General features: G+C 40.6%; 1 protein-coding gene across 2 annotated transcripts in view; it reads right to left on the bottom strand.

Annotated features, from left to right (window-relative positions):
- The window catches only part of TECR (trans-2,3-enoyl-CoA reductase), a 51,194-nt gene that overhangs the window by 8,243 nt on the left and 20,483 nt on the right, over nt 1–22,468 (bottom strand). Inside the window, exons 2-10 of one of the 2 annotated variants that reach the window (XM_026676937.2) lie at nt 13,031–13,081; nt 8,407–8,458; nt 7,619–7,663; nt 7,085–7,188; nt 6,885–7,000; nt 3,525–3,630; nt 3,282–3,354; nt 1,629–1,672; nt 411–468 (exon numbers count right to left, since the gene is read on the bottom strand). In XM_026676937.2, the coding sequence (XP_026532722.1) occupies nt 411–468; nt 1,629–1,672; nt 3,282–3,354; nt 3,525–3,630; nt 6,885–7,000; nt 7,085–7,188; nt 7,619–7,663; nt 8,407–8,458; nt 13,031–13,081 (649 nt within the window). Of the gene's footprint in view, nt 1–410; nt 469–1,628; nt 1,673–3,281; nt 3,355–3,524; nt 3,631–6,884; nt 7,001–7,084; nt 7,189–7,618; nt 7,664–8,406; nt 8,459–13,030; nt 13,439–22,468 lie in introns of those variants that run through there. The other variant, XM_026676936.2, reaches the window with a different exon arrangement.

Raw genomic sequence — 22,468 nt, 5'->3', positions numbered from 1 at the left:
AAGAACCAATTTAAAAGCAATAAAAAATTATCATCTAACAACACACACAAGAGTTACAGTAAAGCATTAGACTTGTAAAAGTCTCCCTTCATCAAAGGTGACAAAAAGTTAAAAAAAGAGATACATACCAAAGATTCTAACATGGTTTTAGCCCATAACAAAATAATTTCTCATTTTGCCTGATGTAGCTTCAGCCCATCCCCAGAAAACTGCAAAACTCTTCCTTTCTTCCTATCCAAACCTGACAGCACTTTCTTCTCTTCCTTGATTGGCTTTCAGAGGTCAGGTGATTACCTCTGAGCATCTAAGGCTGTCTTGTTATTTAAAGGGTCAGCTGTTCCTATTACAGAGCAGAGGGTGTTTTTTATAAAGACATCTGTACTTCCATTTGGCCTTTTCTCTGTACTCACCAGCTGGGCGAAGATTTCGCAGAGCAATATGAATAGAAAAGTTTCCCAGCTGACATAACTGGAATAGGAAACAAAACCAGTGTTAGCAGGGAAGGGGCAAGAATTGATTTTTTTTTGCTGCTTACTATCACCAATAGAAGCCAGATAGTGGCACAGAAATCTCCCAGAGTTCACTCCATCGTGATTCAAATACTTTTGTAGAAATGTTACAAATTTGCTTGGAGGAAAAGACAAAACTTTTAATGCGCCAAAGAACAAGGGATTTTTATTACTCATGTCTTCTGGGCCCTTGTTCTCATTCCCCCAAAACAACTGAACAGCTCTGGCACTAATAAGATGCTCTACAATTGTTCAAAAGTAAGTTCTGGCTCTAAGACGACTTAGGACCCAGTATTTTCCAGTACCATAACTAAATAAACTTTTTTTAAAAAATTGCCTTTTTTCTTTTTCCTGCCTTTTTCCTCTCCTTTTGTTGTTTTACTTGAATTTCTTTGGTGCCGGAATTTGCCTTCTTATTCTTTATGATGCATTATATACATACAATCAACAAATAAGATTGCACAGCATGAATACAGCATTTTTCTGCAATTCTTGAAAGCAGTCAATTTTTTTTCCTGAGATCACAGAACTGCCTAGTGTAGGAGTCAGATCAGTCCAAGAAAAATGACGGCTGCCTTCAAAACTTGCAGTAAAATGCTGTATTCACATTTCTGCATGTCTAAAGCACCCTTCTCAAATTGAATTTGAACCACTGTAGAGTACTACTAACAAATTGGCCTTAAGACATGAGCACATGTGTAAGGTTTCTCTCCAGGCAATAAGTACCAGATGCACGATCCATTCCCAAACCAGAATGCTTTGTGATCTTTCCATGTACCAAGAGAGGTACATTTCTACATTTTTACTATACATAGTTCTAGTTCCATTCTCCCAGATTTTTTCCCATTGCTACAAAAGGTAACCGATCTTTCTCTTATTTGAGGTTATTACTAAGGTTTGTAAAAAAAATCCAATATTATCTTATCAATCTGCATTCTGTGCCACAGATAGTCATACCTTTTATTTCTAGATAAACAATTTCTTGATTTTTAACTTTGCATGGGGAAACTTCCCTCCTTCGGTTGGCTTAGGCTCTGTCTAAAACATCGCCTATTTTCTATTACATATCTACCATTTTTCAGGTAAAAGGCTCAGCTTCAAAAATCTACAAATTATTACCAGGAATATGATAAGCGCCAATTTCACTTGTTCATGTCCATATGCTGAAAAAAAAAGAACAAAAACATTTTTAGAGTAACTACATTTGGAACACCTAGAACATTCCTAGAAGAAAAAAGATTCCCCAATGACAGAACTCAAGATTTTCCAACTGCAAGAAAGAGAATCTCGTGACAGCATTTATACAGTTATATGTGTGATAGCATGTTAATATTCATAAGGAAAGGAAAAAAATAAGGATAAACTAGAGGCCTTTAGTTAATCTCATCAGAATTTTCTTTTCCTTTCGCCATTTACTAAGTAATTAAATGATAAATGGCACAAAGAATTTGATTCACCCAGACATTTTTGAAGATGTCAAAAAGCATGTTGCCAGGTTAACGCAAGAAATGTATATATGGATTTTCATAAAGCCTTTGACAAAAATTCCTCACTGAAGGCTCATAATAAGATGTACAGATGTATGGATTTTTTTCTTCCTTTCTCATTACATTGGAATCCTTTAATGTAAGGAGATTTAGGACCAGAAGAAGAAAACAAATTTTCATACACAACTGTTAAAAAGAATGTTTATTGCTTATTATTTTATTTAAAATATAAAAATAGCACATTTAAAAGTATAGGAGCTAAAATATGTACTATACAAATGAAACAAGAATATGTATAAAAATAACTTCAAATCTGAAATAACTTTTGATATGAAGTTATGTTTTAATTAAGATTTGAAATAATTTGCACCAAACTATATCCTATGTTTTCTGCACAGAGTTCTTTATGACATATACAGTATGTTTCCTTTTCATCAGCTTTTAATTTTCATACCTTGTGAGATTTGTATAGCTGACCTATAATGAACAGGCCCAAATAATGACTTTAATATCTGTGAGAATATTCGAATGAGATCTCCCTAGACCTAGACTAAAACTTGAACTGTTTAAAAAGGAGCCAAGTCCAAAACAGTAACTCATAAAGAAAGCATCTCTAAGGGAAAGTATGTCAACTGTAATTCTAAAATAGAGAATTTGTGACAGAAGTCAATTTAAAGAAAGTAAGGTTCGAGAAATTAGATTACATGAAATTTTACTTGATCTGAGGAATCCTCAGTTTTGGAAAGTTAGCGGAAAAAATTATAGACCTGCCCCTTAACTAAAGAATACATTTACATATTTTTCCATTCAAGAAATTATTTGAGTCACTAGGAACTTGCTTTTTGATATCCTGGAAATCTTGCTTTACTTTAACAGATATTTACTTTTGCTTCTGATCTGAAGAATTTTATCAGATTTTTAGTTATATGTTTTTAAGCTATTATTTTAAATTAAAGGGCCTAGAAACTTTTATTTTAAAAAAGATGGAATTCTGCTCAATTATGTATTTATTCCATTTCTTAAGGCAAGAAATCTGTACAGCTCCAATGACTGGCTCACCATTATGTAAGTTTATTAGCACTCATTCAGTAAGTAGCATATTAATTAGGCAGAACCCATTCTTATGCAAGCCCATTTTGAGATTCCCACCCACCCCCACCCCACATCCCAGGACACACTTCTGGTTAATTACAAGGAAAGAAACATTAACTTCATTTAATATTCAGCTTCTTAGATATCAAATGGATTTCTTTAATCAACCGGTATTATTCTTTTTTTAGCTTACCAGGTGGTGTATACAACGGGTGATTGATGTAATATGCCATCCAGGCTGCAAAGCCCCAATAATAAGTGCAATTCTGAAGAAAGAGTTAAAAATATCACATTAAAGATGTAATAGATTAGTAACAGTATATAAAAAAAGGACTTGCCAACTGCCTTTGTTTCATTGCTCCATGAAGAGTCCCAGCAGAAAAGTCTATAGCTATGTTGCTTAGTCTATAGCTATGTTGCTTGAAAATGTCATTACCTTGAAGATGTTACGTAAAGGCATTGTTCCGTGGGAGAATCTGTGGACAAAAAGGGTCTCGAGGAGGCGCTTGACATAATGGAAAGAGTGACAAATGCAAGCCAGGCTAGAAAGGAAAGGAAAACAGAGATGGCTGACAATAGAATCACTACCTTACCAAAAAAAATGCAAATGCAATTCTACTGTATTTGATTTATTATCAGCCAAAGGATAAGGTATATCCATGTTTCCAATGTTAATTTATTTATTATTTAAATGTATATGGCCAACCACCTAAAATTATTGACTCTTAAGTAGCTAACAGCAGTTCAAGCACTACATAACTATATATAAAAAAAAATCAGTTGAAAGAAAAAACCTAAATAACCAAATAATAAACAAACCAGCACAAGCATTGCATACACTTTGAAACAAATTCAGCTTCCCAATGGTGATCCAACCATGACTTTAAGGCAGGCTGGACAATTAATTTTCCTAGGGGGTTATATGACAAACTGGGACTGTTGTGGGGAACCGCCTCTGACCCCCGCCATTGCTACCCTGCCACCTGTTGCTGTCCTACCCCCACCCCCACTACTGCTCTGCTTCCACCACTTTGCTTCCATTGCTGCTGTCCCACTTGATGCCACTGCTGCGTGCTGGACTGGGACTGCCAGTGGGCTGTGAAATGCCCAAGTCTGCTTTAAGACCTTACACAAGGCTAGCTGGGTTGGGGCAAATCTAATCTCTGGGAGATGATGGTCTAAAGGGGCAGAAAAGGTCTTCTTCCTGAGCCCTGCCAAATGACATTCCCTAAGAGACAGAATCTGTAGCATCTTTCTCCTGCTGGATATGGTGGGATAGATAGATAGAGTTACAATTGGAGAGAGGAGATCTCTCAAATATTTGCCCTATGCCATGAAGGCTTTTATTGTTTTGGCCATGTCTTGGGATCAATGGGAACTAATTGGAAAAGGCCATTTTCCAAGTAACTGAACTGGAGAAGCTAAGAGAGACAGTGAGGGTGGCAGAAGAGGCCTTCAAGGGTTATGGTGCATCTCATCCCAACCATGGTTCCTCATTAATGACAGAAAAATAAAACTCTTTAGGGTAGGAGGCGCTCAACCCATGGAAGAAGAAAGGAAGTTTAAGAATGAATCCACTCTTTGTGACTGAACACATATATTACCTCATGGAGGATGCTTCTAGTACTGAAGAACTTTTGCTTCTAGGAATTCTTACTATTCTATTATTAATTATCCTATCCTATTATTGAGCTATCCTATTATTATATTTCTATCATCCTTTGACAAATAGAAGTACAACAGCTTGCCAACCATATGGTGGCTTGTCCTCCCACTCTGAAGATGCAGACATCATGTGCTATCTAGATCAGCAGTTGCCAACCGGTGGGCCGTGAGAAAATTTTGGTGGGCTGCAGAGGAATCTCACCCCCAGAGCACCCCCACAAAGCAATTAATCCAGGCTGCGCAGAAACACAAGGCTGCACCACCCACATGGCCCACGGGAACCCTCCCCGCCCACTCACTCCTTACCCGGTAAACTTGCCTGCTAAATTGCTATTTTTTCTTTTTCCGACCATCATCTGTTCTGCTGTGCTGAGAGATTTAGATTAGCTAGGAAGCAGGAAAAGGTTGGATTTCTTGCTTTCTAGCTAGTCTTTAGATCTTCGGCTCAGCATAGCCGAACCTCCCTTTGGACTGAAGGTTTGCTTGCAAGCAATTTCAGTGCAGACTCACGGCAAGCAAATTTGAGAGACCGAGGTAGCCAATGATCACTGAATGATTCTGTGAGCAACTCAATCTGCCTGCCTGCTTTGCCTGATTTTGGGTAAAAGTTGCTCTTTTTTAATAAAAAATTCAATGTTTACATGCATGGTGTGTTGTGAGTTAATTTGGTGAGTTTGCTTGCTAGCAAATTTTATGTGACAGACTGAGCTAGCCAATGGCAGATAGATCTCTGAATGAATCTGTGATTCTGTGAGCAACTCAATCTGCCTGCTTTGCCTGATTTTGGGTAAAAGTTGCTCTTTTTTATAAAAATTCAATATTTATATAAATATTTATAATATTTACATACAAGTCATGCCCAGCCAGTCACAAGACCACCAAGCCTCACCCACAAATTAGGCCACGCCCACAGAACCGGTTAGTGGTCCCTGGGATCTAAAATTATGAGTTTGGTGGTCCCTGAGGTCCAAAAGGTTGGCGACCCCTGATCTAGATGAGCTTGATAGGTAATGCTGGACTACTAGAACCAGTAGATTGGATGCACATCAGTACTAACAATGTGAAGAAGGGTAGGCAGGCAGGCCTGGAAACCAAATTTATGTTGCTGGACCTGAAATTGAAGACTGCTGAAATGACTGTCTTGGAAAAACTGTTCCATGCAGAGTGTCAAATAGGCAAATGTCGATGGAAATTCTTAATCATTCAGGTCATGGTTGTCCCAAAGTGCTTTTTCAAGAGGCAACTGGACTTTCTTTTCTTTGAAGACATTTAATTTCTTATCTAAGAAGGTTCTCCAGCTCTGACTGGATGGTTGGGAACTCCTTGAAGACAGCTGGTCATTTTCATTCTTTAAGAGAGTTGTTGAGGCTACCTGCAGGCTTATCTATGTCCTCAGGGTGACCTGAGTAGTGCAAATGGTGTGGAGTCTTCTTGGAACTGTTGAAAGGGCTGTGTTTTAGACTGGAGATAGATGGTGTTGTGCCCCACCTCCTCTGTTGAGAGGGATGTTCAATTCTGACCTTGATGGCCTCTTTGACCCCTCTTTCAAACCAGCGGCCCTCTCTGTCCAAAATGTGGACTTTATTATCTTTGAAAGAGTGGTAAATGCAGGTGGACTATTGAATCTTGGCATGAAGGGTTTGTTCTCCTATGTTGTGCCATGAGTATCAATGATTACCAATATAGATAGCATCTTACTGCCTCCTGAATCATAGCAGTATGCTTTAAATACTGATTACTGGAATATGTAAGTAGAAGGTGGCAGTTACTCCTACCTAAATTTGTGAGCTTCCAAATGCATCCAGCTTATTACACAGAATGTACCTTTAGTCTAATGGAGCAAGACATTGTGTCCTTATGTGATACTTCAATTCTAATTGCAAAAAGGAATTCAATATTCAAACCAATTCTTTCCTGCCAACTCTAGAAATGTCAGTTGGAATACAGGGAAGTTTTCCTTTACAAGAGCAAGATATATGAAGGGAAACGTCTAGTCCTAGCAAGGAAGAAAAATGAATTAAGTTTGGGGCTGCCCTTCGTTGGAAAAGATCTCAGCTCACTTAGTGGAAAATATTTCAGTTTAAATTAAATGTAAGCGGTAAAATGTTTACTGTGCCCTGTAAATACTCACTGAACAACAGAGTACTTGCTGGAGGTGAAATCATATCTTGAGCCATAAATGAAAGGAACCCGGAAGTAAAACATCAGGTAAATGAGGAGGGGCCCAGCATACTCTGTGAGGAATACCTGACAGAACAAAAACAGAATGTAGAAAGGCAAAAGGAATTCACAGGGAAGTGTTTTCTTGAGGAGAACTGAAATACCACTCACAGTCACCCAGCTGATCTGTGCACCTAAGTCCCGGAAATAGAATGTTGCTGTTGTACCAACTGGCAAATTCTGAAGGACATCTTCATCCTTCAAAGACTTTCCCTCTAGAAGAAAGAGAAATCACACTGAAACTCTGGGGGACTCAGAATTTTGTCTTGAACATCAAACACAGTAGTTGCTTGTTTGGCTACACAACAGAGAAGAAATTGTTAGCCTTACGTTCTAAAGAACAAACATATGCACAGAAACCCAAGATGAAAGGTGCTTAATTATCTTACTTCATTCATGAATCAAACCATTAGCAATTAACTATTGGTAGGTAAATATTTCTTTCAAAGAGGTCCTTTGTGTGAATTCCCAAACCACATAATGTTCACACCAATGTTATTCTCTCTAATACAATCTCATTCAAGCAAGTACCAGCCTTTCTTTTGTTCTTTTCCATATCTTTTACCAAAAACTTTATCATGAAAAGAGGAAATCTCTCTTAGGAGATATTTTAATATTAGGAGATATTTTAGCATAGCAACTTACTGGGATCTAGTCGCAGGGACTGCCGGGCTGGATACCACTGAGGGTCTGAGAAAAGAAAAATAAAAGTTTTCTTATAATGAGTCAGAACCATTAGTGCCATCAGCGGGCGGCACTCAAGAGCAATCTAGAGATATGAAGGTAGACAAAAAATTATTTGCCCTACAGTTAGAAAGAGAATTTAAAAATTAGAGAAAAGTAACTCTTTCCGGGTAAATATATAAAATTTCCAAACAGTATCTTATACTGGTAGTACAATCTATACACATGACTAACAGGACTTATTTAAAAGTAGTTGGGTATATGACTAAACTCACAGCTGTTACTATTTCTTTAAATGTTTTATACAAGTTTAGACAGATAACCTACATGGCCATATGGCAGCTGAAGCCGAAAAGATCTGGCGAGCACTAGAAAATTGATGAAAACACAAACAAATCTTAGATCCTCTCGTCTGCTTCAGATTCCTTTACCTTCCATAGCAAATAAAAGTAACTGGTCAAGAAACAAACCAGAATGAAAGGGAAAATGCTCTTAATCTACACATTTTTCTTTCTCAACTCTGTAAAGGGACAAAGGGGACAAAAAAGATAAATCCATAAGCTGAAGCCACTGATCTTTGATTCTAATCAAAGAAAAATAATTATATTTTCAAAGATGCCATTTAAGTGATGTAATAAAAGCTTTCAATAGCTAATTTTATTAATAAATTAAAGTGCTCTGCGCTTTCAACATTGAAACCCATCACAAAGATATGATAAACAACAAAGGTGGTATTTTTCTATACATACGAGACTTGGTAAAGAGATTCTTGATTTCAGTTATGGTAGCATTGGGCTCTACCTGAAAGGAAACAAACAAGAGGAATCAGAAAACCAAAGAACACTGTTCTGTATAATCAAGTAAGACTGCTTTGATTTAACTACTTTCTAGCCTGACAAACGGGCAACAATAAAAATGCCTCAGACATAATAAGTGCATATTCAAATTACGTCTAAACTGGGAAATATACTTATACAGCTTATATCAGTGTGCTAAGCAAAGCAATCCTAGATGAGTCAGTTAGAAAATTAAAAAAGCTGTGATGAAAAAATATCCTCCCAACACCCCAGAAACATTGCTAGAGATAATAAGTTAGAAATATGCTTCTGTCACACACTTCTATATTCTTATCAGCCTAGTGGCTTGTGGGCAAGAACTTATTACATCTAGTAGGGTGGTGCAAGTTTGAATTCAATCCAGATGAAGTCTTTGGAATATTGAAAAGCATGTATGCAACAATTGTCTGTGCATTTGCAACTTTTTCTATGGCTGCATGGCTGCTATACAAGTTTCTCTACTAGTCATGCAATCCTAGGGGGGAAATCCTTTAATGAGTTACAAACATCTGGCACATTGTTCCCACAAGTTTCAAAGAAAATCCAAAGCACTGCACAGAAGGTAGTCCTCAACTTACAAGCATTCATTTAATGACTATTCAAAGTTACAACAACACTGAAAAAAGTGACTTATGATCATTTTTCATACTTATGACCATTGCAGCATCCCCATGGGCATGTGCTCAAATTTGGAACGCTTGGTAACGGACAAGTGTTTATGATGGTTGCAGTGTCCCCGGAGGTCACGTGATCTCCTTCTGAAAATCTTCCGACAAGCAAAGTCAACAGGGAAGACAGATTCACTTAACAATTTTGTTACTAACTTAGCTGCAGTGATTCACTTAATAACTATGCCAAGAAAGGTCATAAAATGTAGCAAAGCCTGCTTAACAACTGTCTTGCTTGCAACAGAAATACAGATATAATTTTACATGTTTGTTATAGCAATATTCAAATATTTAACCTTCTCAATTTGTACTGTTTCTGAAGTATGAACTTCTGATCTATGATCTTGATTATTAGAAACCATTAGAGAATAGAAAAGGGAAGTGTTATTTTTGTAAATATAGGGAGGCAATTTTGTAATCATACAGGTAGTCCTTGGCTTACAACCACAATTAAGCCCAAAATTATCCATAACTATCCAATTACTGCTTCCACCAATACTTTCATTGGGACATCTTTACCTGGTATTCTCTCTCCTAATCCTTATACATGACAGAGATAGAATTCCCTGCAGCCTATAGATCTATTTCCAAGTTTAAAAAGAAAAAAAAATGACAAAAGTGAAATAACAGATTTGCAGGTTGAAGTGACTATGTTATATGGCATAGAAGACATTTTAAAGTGTTAAACAGATTTTGCATGGCACAAAAGCATGCAGCGTGTGTGTGTGTGTGTGTGTGTGTGTGTGTGTGTGTATGATATAAATCCTATGTAGGTGAATATATACAAAGATGGAAAAAGGAAACAATTTTAAATTCTTGGCTACCTTACTTTTTCATCCATGTGGAGCAGGTAGAAGTTGCACAAGGGGCAGGGTATACTGAAAGTTGGAACATGGAAAAAGGGAGAGGGGGGGAAAGGGGAGAGTGGTAGGAAAAACTAAGAAACAGTTGGCACCTATATTCATTTGAAGAAGAATATTAGGTGGTTTTAATTTATTCTCATATTCATTCCCAAGCTACCAAAAATACTCCATCAAGCAATCAAATAATCAATCAATGAAAACAAATGAAGCAAAAGTTCTTTGATTCAACTCAAACTTTTAATACCGGAACTATGGATGCTTTGGATACAGTGCAAAAAATCCCCACATAAAGTGAAATAATAAAATTAATACCATAATCTGCATGTACAAAGATTGTGAAAAAGGTTGCCTAATTGCAGTGTGGGCATTAGAAACATTGTTAGGTGCGTATTGGGAAAGATTTTTTAAATGAATACTTTCCTTTTAAATATATGTTTTCTGTGGTGAAAATGTGCCATATAAGTAATAATCAATAAGCAAATGAGAAAGTTGGTGTAGTTCTCATACAACAGGCACCACCTATAATTGTGAACAGCATTTATACTTTCATTCTAATCATTTATTCTGCCCAATTCCAATCCTGTATGGAAGCCCAACCAGGGGTGAAAGACAAAGGAAACAATGTAGTCAAAAGGAGTTTATTTTACTGACATTGTTATAAAAACAAACAAAATTAGAAAACAAACAAAAGAGGTTGTTTAGCAAAGGACAGTATTTAGCTGGAGAGGCAGAATTATGGGTTTAGAGGAAATGGCCATACAGATTTGTACATGATTGAAACATCTGTGTTAGTTTTTAGATTTTTAGACACTATATTTAATATTTGATAGATATATCTAACATTAGTGGATGGAGTGCACGCTTTGTTTGTTTTGTGCGGATCCTGTTTTGGAAATTGCACTGATGGCATTTCCTAACCACCCGGCTCCCTTGTAGAGGAGTTCTTGGCAGTTGGCAATTGATGACATACTGACTTGAGATGTGTATGGATACTGCTTATTCTTGTTGTGCTGTTATTGAGTTGAAAGAGTTTTGAAAATATGTGTTCATCTGCTTTCTCTGTGGCTGATTCATTGCTTATATTTATTGCAAATATAAGTAACTTTTGTAAGTTACTTTTATTTGCTTGATTAAAGTGACTTATAATGCTTGCAATAAAATAATAATAAAATGGGTGTAGGAATGTTGTGCTGGAATTCCGAGCTGCATTTTTATATTTTTAGAATTTGTAGTCATTATGTCTACCTACATAGCAGCCATACAAAAAAAAGGTTATTTACTGATTTGTGCTGCCATATTACAAAATAGTAAAATAACATCAATGCAAGGCTATGGAAGACAGTAACACTTTAGATAAGAAATCAGTTACTGGGACGTAAGACTAGGGTCCAAATGTCATGCCTGGCATATAACTTGGAAGAAACTAGGATTATGCTTTGCTGACCACTATCATTATTTGGATGTTACTTTAGTCTCATCTCTATTTTTAGTCTCTTTGCTTCCTCAACGGTCAATGCAGGAGTCTCATTTGTCTGAAAGGATTAACAATACCCATAGGAATCAAAATGAAAAAGGGCAAGATGCTACTATCACTCAGTGCTGACACAAAACTGAACTGCCATGGTTAGTAAATCTTTGGGACAAAAAAAAAAAAAAGAATTCCTGAATTTCCCTCTTTGGTGCTCTCCTCCAAATCTCTGTTTTTCCTTTCCTTTCCCATAAACATGTTTTGTACCTTCCCAGTTTATCTCATTAAAAAGAACATGCATCTCAAAAAGAATATCTCTCTGATCTACTTTGTGCAGAAAAAGGATTGACAATGCATATACAGAGAGCCATTTGTAACTGTGGCACCATATTAAGGGTCCAAAATCCTCCCCTTAATCAGATTGGCTAGCACTTTTGGATGGGATTTGTCATTCTTTGCAATGACAAATTCCACCCAGTAGACTTGTGTCTGAAAAGTTTACCTGTCTTACAGATACTTTTGGTACTGTGTCTTTGAGTAAATTCTTGAGCCAAAATGCACCAATAGCTATTTTATACAAGAATCCTTACAGTCCTGAACCTTTTAAAGATTGAAAAATTGGCCACTAGGAAATTTTCTGTGGATTGTACTTTTTGAAATAAACAAAAAATCTGAAGTCCACTTATTTGTGTTTCCTCAAGCCAACCAGATATATGCATAAACAATTATAGCATTTCATTTCATTATCTAAACTAAATCAAAATAACTTCCCTATTTGGGGGGTTTGGATATATCCAAAATCTGAAGGTGTGTCTAGTTACAATGGTAGACGTGCAGATCCAGAAGAATTATTTTTTTCTGGGAAATTAACCATTAAGTCAGTGATAGTGCAATTATTATGTAAGAATGAAAGTGGGATTGAAGATAACAAACTGTTTTCAATTATTTAAAGTTCTGTCTTCCATTTATAATACAAATCTATCTCCATGGAGTTAGGGTTCATGCCTTTGTTCCTTACTTAGGATCTGCATAGGGAGGTATCACACCAGCATTTAAAAAAACAACAACAACTCTATGAGTGGTGGCCATATCACTCATAATTCTAGAACTGTCCTAAAAGTCTTGATATCAAACACAGCCTAAAAGATGATTAACACATTCAGAGATAGGTGGTCATGATTATAGAATAACTTGGGAATTAAACAAAAATATTTCTTGTAGTTTTGCAACATGTGTAGTTGCCTTTTGATAGCAAATATTGACATATTTTGCAATAGTGTATAATTTCCTACGCATGAATATCTCACATTGCCAACTACAAGTCCTGCACATGTAGATCTCACTTGCTAACTGAAGTTCTGACTTCATGTATATTTCATTCAAGCTTTGATCTATGGCAGTTTTTAGTAAATAACTCACCTTTTCAGTTTAAAAGTACAATGCTATTTTTTAAAGGCTAAAACAATTACAAAAATGTTCTGCAATGACAAAAAGTCAACTTCAGCTTCAAATCCCTCTTCCGAGATTAGGACACTTACCTTATCCAGGAAGCACAACTTTTCCCGGGTCTTGGCATCCAGAATCTCCACCTCAAAAAAAAGAACACCCCTTTTAGATTTCTTAGTAGGATGGTGTGGCCCTAAATCACTGAAATTTCTCTGAAGAGGCGGACACCCCTCTGAGGACAGCAAATTCCCATCCATGCCTCTTCACAAAGCAGCAAATCTCAAAGAGTATGTTCAGTCAACAGACTTGTTCACAATAAGCTTCCTTTCCAAATGATTAACATTTAAGTATAGATCATTTCTGATCTGTGTGAAAATCTCAAAGAACAAAAGCTCCTCTTGAGATTAAGACCCAAAGTTCAGCCTTTCAAGCAATTCGGCTCAGCAAATGAAGGGGCTTCCCTTTTAGTCTGTTCTGTAGGTTGTGTTCCAAGGAGTAAGTCGATAGCATGGTAGCTGAACCACTACCCTTCTCAGCTAAATATAAAACTGAGCCCAGCAAAAAACTTCTTGTAAGCAGCCTCTTGGCCAATTAAGTCATATCAGGAAATTTTAAAGCCTTTTATTTTTATTTTATTTATTATGAAATTTATGTGCCACCCATCTCGTTTCAAAGTTAATCTTTCAATCAAAAAGACTGTGCCAACCCATGAATGTCTAGATTTCACAAGCCATCTTTTGGGGAGGAAAAGGCACTCCGAAAATTCTCCCTTCAACTGCACATTAATATAGGAGGCTGCTTGGCAAAACTCACAAGTTTCTAGGATCTTAACCAGGTCTCTATTGATATTAGAACTTAGAATTTTTCTCTGCCCAGGAGACCAGGACTGTTACAGTAACACAAGAATCCAAACAGCAACAATTCCTAGGTATTTTTTGGGGTGGGGAGAAGTGTATCATTCTAGGACAAATTATTTAATGCTTGCTGTGGCACATGGAGTTGCCTCTGAATATAATTGGAAATTTCAACAGGTACAAAAAATGGCTGCTAAGATGTGGTCACAATATTGTGAGATATAAGTCCACAGTGGCTTTATATGTTAGTGATTATATGTTTCTGTTTATGTATAGACACTGTCTTAAATGCCCTTAATAATATAAGGCATTTAAAAGAAATTTACGACAGATTATTTCTGCACAACAGTCAAATTCTTCACAATTCTCTATTGCAATTTGATGTATCAAACATCCACAAACATCAAACATCCAACTTAGATTATTTTTTAGCTCAGAAAATGTACATAAAAAACTATACTGACTGGAACTTGTTTACAATAACTATAGATTGCTTGCTTTTTAAAAAATAACTAAGACAGCTAGTTCCCCACTGTATCATTGTTTCAGAGATATTTCCTTATTAGATTCCTCAACACCTTCAACAATGGCTATTAATGTAATTGAAAAGTTGTTTAAAATTAAGGGAGGTATTCAGAAATGCATCTGCCTTGAAAGTAGCTCATGTTGCATTATATAGCACAATCAAAAGTCAACAATTGACCTAAGGAAATATTTTTTGAGATTTTGTATTATGTTATAAAATGCTTTATTATGATTTTATGTCATAAAATGTTTTATAAAAATTGCCAAATTTCAATTGTATAGGAGTCATGGGTCCAGGATTTTGGACACATTTCATAAATTAGCTCATTTGAGATACTGCCACCATCATAAATGCTGGCTAGTCACCAAGTACCCATCATGTGATCATGATCACAGACTGCAAGGACACTGCAACCACCACAATTTCAAGCACCAATTGTGTTTCTTTTTTTTTAGCGCTATAAATTCAAGCGGTTGATGAAGTAGCAGTTGGTAAGCAAGGACCATCTGCAGTTTAACCCACTAAATTAAAAATCCAATTCTTTTCTATTTTGTTATGATTTATATCCTAAGCCACTTTAATTATGTGAAACCTCCATGTTCAGAGTATATATACTTCTTAATGTCCAAAGAAAAGGACACAATATTAGGGAAGTGTACAGAAAACTGCTGTTATGAACTGGGCTGATCTTTTAACATTTGTTCAGAACTCTGTTACTTCTACTGGTCTTATATACTGGGTCTCAGAAGAAGTAGAACCACTCTGATATAAGGGCTCAATTTTTCAACATTCATAGATATTACAAAAGTATACTGTTGTCAACCATATAAAAAAAACACTTGAGACATCTTGGGGGACAAAAATGCTCATGCTTCAAGTCCTAACTCACCTATGAGAATCAATAGTGTTGTCTACCATAACTAGGGTGACTCAGTCCTTTTCCTGGTCACTTTAAGCAGCCATTTCCACAACTGGCATAGGTTAGTTATCATGTCCTTAAAATTAAATTATCAATCCAAAAGAAGAACAATTATATTACACTTTAACTGGCTTTTTAGAAACAAGGAATCTAGTCCAAAAATAAATAAATAAATTGAAGATTGTAAAAGCTGTCTCCCTGTCTGTAAGCATATATTATCATATGTTGAAAATGTCCAAGATTGGTCACATGATCTCTGGAAACGTGATGTCATTGAGAGGTATGGCCATGAGGGATTTAAACTTTTTATAGCAAGTTCATTAGATCAGATTATGTTTCTTTTAAAAGTGAAAAAGATCTAATGAAATACTGAACATTTTTAAAAGGGGGCCTTATTTTAATATTAAAATAAGTCCAACATGAGCCTTACTATCATTCCCCATTCAAAAAAAATGGATATTCTGTTCAATTACAAAATACTACATTCCAAAACCTCATACAGATTTCCTCCTAGTTTTCTTATTTTATTTCAGCCCCTAGTTTATTCCTGAGGATAAACCAACAGGATTAAAATAAATAATCTTCTAATGCTGATACGTTAAAATATCTAAAAAGGGGACAAGCAAAAGTGAACGCATGTAGGAGCTATTATTTTGACACAGTTTTAGCCCAATGAGTGACCAATCCTTTGCAAATCAGCTGTAATTATCTTGCTGTTCGTCAAACTGGAAGTGTAATACACATAGTCCTCGACTTACAACCATTCATTTAGTGACTGTTCGAACTTACATCAGCACTGAAAAAAGTGATTTATGATTATTTTTCACATGACCATTGCAGCATCCCATATGTCATGTCATCAACATTTGGACGCTTGGCATGTATTCATGACAGTTGCAGCATTCCGCGGTCATGTGATCAACTTCTGCAACCTTCTGAAAAGCGAAGTCAATGGGAAGGGGCGTTGGTACTTACCTGATACGCCCTTTCTATTTGAGCTGCGAGGAGCATCCAGAGTCTCTGCTTGCTTAGGCTGAGCTCGAATTGAGGAACGCTCCTCCTTCATCACGTGACTCTTCCAGGGAGTTCCCCAGTTTTTGCGAATGCGAGAGAAAAAGAAGGGTTGCTCCTATCCCTATCACCTAAATAAATTTTTTTGGTCCTTGGCCGAGAGGAGAGGCCCCCACCAGACGGAAATTAGGGTGGGGCTGGATGCTCCTCGCAGCTCAAATAGAAAGGGCGTATCAGGTAAGTACCAACGCCCCTTCTCCTATGAGCTGCTCGGAGCATCCAGAGATGGGACATACCAAAGCTTGGCCTGTCCTAAGGGAGGGACTCCGTCTGGTCCTGGATCTCCCTAGGGTCCCTAAAAACCCGCTGCAGGACCCGCCTGCCAAATGAAGCCTCCGCAGAGGCAAACACATCAATTTTATAGTGCCGAATGAAGGGGGAAGGTGAGGCCCAAGTCGCAGCCCGGCATATTTCGATTATTGGTGCCTGGGTAGCCCAGGCCGCAGAGGTGGCTGCGCTCCCGCTTGAATGGGCTGTTATGCCCTTAGGAACTTGAAGGGCTTGGGACTGATACGATTTAGCTATGGCCGCCCTAACCCATCGTCCTATGGTAGAAGATGACACCTTGTGACCCAGTGTTTTGGGTTGGAAAGACAGAAATAGGGCCTCCGACTTCCTGAAGGGCTTTGTACGTTTGATGTAAATACACAGAGCGCGTCTTACATCGAGTTTGTGCCATTGTTGTTCCCTTTCCTGCGATGGATTGGGACAAAAATTGGGGAGGATGAGCTCCTGGGCTCTGTGAAAAGCCGAATTAACCTTTGGCAGAAAGGTGGGGTCGGGTCGGAGGATCACCCTATCTGTGTGAAAGACACAGAGGTCTTGCCTGACAGACAGAGCTGCTATTTCTGAGATACGTCGGGCTGATGTAATGGCCACCAGGAAAACCACTTTATATGTTAGGAATTGGAGACCCGTCTCCCTCAAGGGCTCGAAAGGCTCTTTGGTGAGGGAGAGGAGGACTTTATTGAGGTCCCAGGTGGGATAACGGTGGACTGGGGGGGGGAACGTAAATTGGTAGCCCCTCTAAGAAAAGCTTGGATGAGGGCGTGGTGAGAGAGGGAACTGAGACCCTCGTAAGAAAGGACTGATGACAGGGCAGCTACCTGACGCTTTAGCGTGTTAGGAGACAGCCCCTTGTCAAGTCCCTCCTGGAGAAACTCTAAAATTTGAGCTATGGAGGGAGAAACTGGGTTGATTTGAAGTTTGTTGCACCAACGACAGAAGATGGCCCATGTGGCGTTATAAATTCGGATTGTTGATGGTCGTCTGGCAGCTAGGATGGTGTCAATGACCTTATTTGAGAGCTGTCCTTCCATCAAAGTGCTCCGCTCAACCGCCAGACGGTCAGTTGGAGCCATTGCGGGTCCAGGTGCAGGAGGGGCCCCTGGGACAGGGAAATTCTGTCTGGTGGGATCCTCCAGGGAGATGCCACTGAGAGGGTGCGGAGATCCACAAAACACGGTCGTCTGGGCCAGTAAGGGGCCACCAGGAGCAACTCCGCCCTTTCGTGGAGCAGCTTCTGGATAACCCTGGGTACCAGAGGCAGAGGAGGGAATGCATAGAGGAGCCCCGGGGGCCATGGGCAGCGGAGTGCATTGTGATTCTCCGCTCCTTGGGAGGGGTATCTTGACAGGAATCTTGGGAGCTGGGTATTGAGGGGGGAGGCAAACAGGTCTATCACCGGTTTCCCGAATATCCTTGTTGCCTCTCTGAACAGGGATGGGTGGAGGCGCCACTCCGATTGGTCTATGGTGGCCCTGCTTAACCAGTCTGCTTGGATATTTGAGAGTCCTGATATGTGCTCTGCCTTGATGGACAGAAGGTTGGTCTCTGCCCAGCGACAGAGGCGCTCAGCTTCCTTCATTAGCTGGATTGAATGTGTGCCCCCTTGTTTGTTGATGTGTGCTTTGGCTGTGATGTTGTCTGTCAAAATGAGGACATGTTGCCCGCGTACCTGGGGGAGGAAGCTGCGCAGGGCCAGGAGAACGGCATGGAGCTCCAGCCAATTTATACTGCACGATTGTTGTATTGCTGTCCATCTCCCCTGGGATGAGAGAGACCGGAAGTGGGCTCCCCATCCGAATAGGCTGGCATCGGTGGTGATAGTCAGCCTTTGAGGTTCCTTGAAGAAACAGCCCTTGTTTGATGAGTGGTCTTGTCCACCAGAGGAGGGATGTGAGGACCTTGGGAGGAACCCTGACCGGGAGCTTGGAATTACTTCTGCCGGATCTCTGGTACGGGAGCAGGAACCACTGTAGGGATCTGGTATGAAGACGGGCCCAGGGAACAACAGAAATGCAGGAAATCATTTTTTCCAATAATTTTGACAATTCCGATAAGGGCACCCTCTTGCGATGCCTAGTTTCCTTAACCAATTTCTGAATACTAAGGAGTCTTTCTGAAGACAGGTAGACCTTACCTTCCACTGTGTTGATAAGAGCCCCCAGGTGGGTTATTCGGGTAGAAGGAGCTAATTGGCTCTTCTTCCAATTTATGAGGAACCCGTGTTCCTGAAGGGAATCTAAGGTGGCCTGGGTGTCCCTCACTGCCTGCTCGATAGATGGTGATTGAATCAAAATATCGTCTAGATAGCATTGGAGACAGATGGGGGTATTTCTGATACGAGCCGCCAGGGCTGTCAGGACCTTGGTAAAGGTCCTGGGGGTGGAAGCCAGTCCGAAGGGAAGGGCCACGTATTCGACGTGTTGGTTATTGTAACAAAACCTTAGGAATTTGGAATGGGAGGGCCGAATGGCAATATGTAGGTAAGCTTCTGTTAAGTCTATGGAGGTGAGAAGGTCCCCGTCTGATACCCAGTAGGATAGACTGTAGGGTGTGCATTTTGAACTTGCGATATGTTAAAAAACGGTTAAGTCGCTTTAGTTCTAGTATAGCCCTCCATCCCCCTGAGTGTTTTGGGACAACGAAAAAGTGGGAATAAAAACCTCGTCCTCGTTGGTCGGGCTGAACTGGTTGTATGGCACCTATACTAAGGAGATGCTGGATGGCGGAATCCATTAGGCTGCGTTTGGCCGGGTTTTTGGGGAGGGGGGATGACAAAAAAAATTGGGGGAGTGGAATGGAACTCAAGGGCAAGGCCGAATCGGTGTCCCTGACCCAAGAGTCAGAGGTAGACGAATCCCATTGGCTGGCAAACGCCTTCAGCCACCCGCCAACGGGAATAGAGTCCCTTAGGCTATCTCGAACGGCGGAAAGGCCTACTTCCGGAGCCCCGGAAAGGCCTTTTATATTGGCCGCCCCTCTTACTCCTATCTCCCGAATTGAGTCTGTCCTGGGATTGACTCGGTCTGAACGAGGGAGGCCTCTGATATCTGGGAGAGAAAGGGGCCTGATAGGAGGACCGAAAGGAGCTCCTCCGAAAGGGCTGCAGCGACCTGGAGTCTGACCTTCGGGTGAGGGAGGGGAGGAATTTTTTCTTGTTCCGGGTCTCCATAAGTAAAGGGTCCAGGGCCGGACCGAACAGTTTGTCCTCCACTATGGGAGAGGAGGCCAGCTTGGCCTTGTTCTTAAGGTCCGCCTGCCAGTGCTTGAGCCAAAGCAGCCGACGGGCCTGGACGTGCGATGTAATTGCCCTAGCAGAAAATTTAACTGCATGATAGGTGGCGTCCGCCGAAAACTCAGTTGCGGCGGTGAGCTTAGCAATGTCCTGGTGGGCTCTGGTGTTGGTAGCGGGGACATGTTGCTTGAGCTGGCACAGCCATCAAATTGATGACCTTGTAAAGAAAGATGTGGCTGTAGCCGATCTGATGGCCCATGCGTCCGACTGATGGGCCCTGCGCAGGGCCAGCTCGGCCCGCTTATCTTCCGGTTTTAGGGCCTCTAAGGCATCAGTCGGAGTCGAGGAGGAAGCAAGGCCCACTATGGGCTCATCGACCTCGGGGGTGTTCAGCAATTTGGAGAAATCAGGGTCCAAATTAAAGTATTTCTTGTCGTGACTGGAGGGGGCTGGGGGAACCGCTACAGACGCCAGTTGTTTTTGCACCAAGTCTGCAAAAACAGGTGGAGCTGGAATAACCTCAGCTTCCACCACTGGCTGGTTAAAAATGAGATCCTCCGATTCCTCCGCAGAGGGGGTGGGGTGGTCTGAGGAGGATTGTGAGCTTAGACCAGAAATGTTCTTGGCCTTGAACAATAAAGATTTGAATAGCTGTGGTTTAAAGAGGCCCGCGAAAACGGGCTGGTCAGGGGTGATCCCTTCGTCCTCGGACATTTGGTCCTCTAGAGTAGGGGTCCCCAACCACCGGGCCGCGGACTGGTACCGGGCCGCGGAACAAGTCCTACCGGGCCGCTGGCTTGCTGGGCGCCGCCATCTTTTTTTGATGAAAAAGTGCTTCCGGTGAGCTTTTCCGGGTAGAAAGCTCACCGGAAGCACGTTTTCATCAAAAAAAGATGGCGGCGCCCAGCTGATGCCGGTACCAGGCCGCGGCGCCCAGCTGATGCCGGTACCGGGCCGCGGCGTAAAAAAGGTTGGGGATCACTGCTCTAGAGGGTCTATTACTGAAAAAGGCTCGCTGTAGTGCATAGAGCCCAGCTCAAAGTCGTCTGGATCCAGGAACTGGTCACCTTCTTCCTCCCCCTCTATTGCCTCCTCCTCCCACTCCTGAAGGGGGGACTCCCTATGCAAGGGTACCTGAGTCAGATGCTGGTCAGATCTAGGCAAAGACCTCACGGAGTGGGATTCCTGGTCAGAGCCAGCCAGATACTGACTGGGCCTGGCGGCTTGTTGTATGCCAGCAGCGATGCCTTGGTGAATAGCCAACGCCATCCAGGATCTTAACTTTTCAGGGATCTCTTCTATGAGAGACTCCTCTTGGCGGAGACCAGCTGCTGTCAGGGTGAGGGTGGCTTCTGGAGCCCTTCTGGCCGATGTTCCGGGAGTTGGAGCCTGTTGTTCCAGAGGAGGCAAGCTGCGCCTGGATGAAACAGAAACATCTGGGGGGGGTTGGGTAGAGGCAGAGGGGCTGGAGGAAGGGAGAACCTGAGGCACCTTGAGCGCTTCTTTGGATCTCCGGTCTATTTCTTTTTGTAGGGCCCTGTGGCGCCTTAGGGCGTCCCTCTGGGCCGCTTTGGAGGTCTCCTTAGCCTGCTTGCGCAAGTGGTATGTTTTGGCTGTTGCCTTCAAAGAAGGTCCTCTCGAGGTATTGCCATCTGCCATTGCAATGACTTAAATGTGGCTGGAGTAAGTTAAAGAAATGATATGAGGCGGTTGGCACGCCCAGGGCAAGATGGTGTCCCTGATCAATATTACTTCCCCCTTTTAGAATAATTTGTCTTTCTATTCTATTCTCTCCTTTTTTATATATATATATATATATATATATATATATATATATATATATATATATATATATATATATATATATATATATATATATAGAGAGAGAGAGAGAGAGAGAGAGAGAGAGAGAGAGAGAGAGATGTATATGCAGCCAAAGAGGAGAGAATTGAGCCGTACCTCAGTGATAATATTTTTAAGTTTGAAAATATTATACTGTCAAATATTAATCAATGCTATAATCAAGTTTGGTTGTTATATTTCTATCCCTGCTCCTGGGATAACGAAAAAAGCCAATAAGCCGAATTTCGAAACGCCTATGCCCAGTTGATTTAAGGTTAGGGCCTGCAGCAGCCTCTCTGCACAGGCTGACACAAGGCCTGGGTGCAGCTGCTGTGCTGCTGGAGAAGCTGTGAGGTTGGCCAACAAGACTCCAATTTAATACAAGCCAAAATTGGTAATCTGGAATAAAAACTGCAAGAAAAAGCCAGGCGAGGCCTGCTGCTTTAAAAAATTTCCACTCACAGCTTCAGTAAATATGAAAACAAAACGGCGCACGCCATGAGGCAGCCTCCAAAATGGCGGCCGCTAAAACTACGCGCCTCCCAGAAGCGTTTTCCCCGCCTGGGAGATGAAGCCAAGGGCTCAGTTAGAAAGAAAAAGTAAAGCAAGGCTCCTCCTGAGCAATTAAAGAAATGGTGTTCGAGGGTGGGGGGAAAAAACGTGGTACGGCTCTAACGGAGCAGATCGCCATGAAACGCTTTGAAACGGAGCGAAATTCAAAGCGACAACAATTCGAGGCAGAGAGGAGAAGAGAGAAAGAGAGGGATTGGCTATGGGAGGTAGTGCGAAAAATCGCTA

The sequence above is a fragment of the Notechis scutatus genome, chromosome 2 (genome assembly GCF_049901735.1).
Source record: "Notechis scutatus isolate UNSWTSFEM ecotype Mainland chromosome 2, rNotScu1.2, whole genome shotgun sequence".
In the NCBI taxonomy this organism is placed as follows: domain Eukaryota; kingdom Metazoa; phylum Chordata; class Lepidosauria; order Squamata; family Elapidae; genus Notechis; species Notechis scutatus.
The sequence above is the reverse complement of the archived record's forward strand: the minus strand, read 5'-3'. Positions and strand labels throughout refer to the sequence as shown.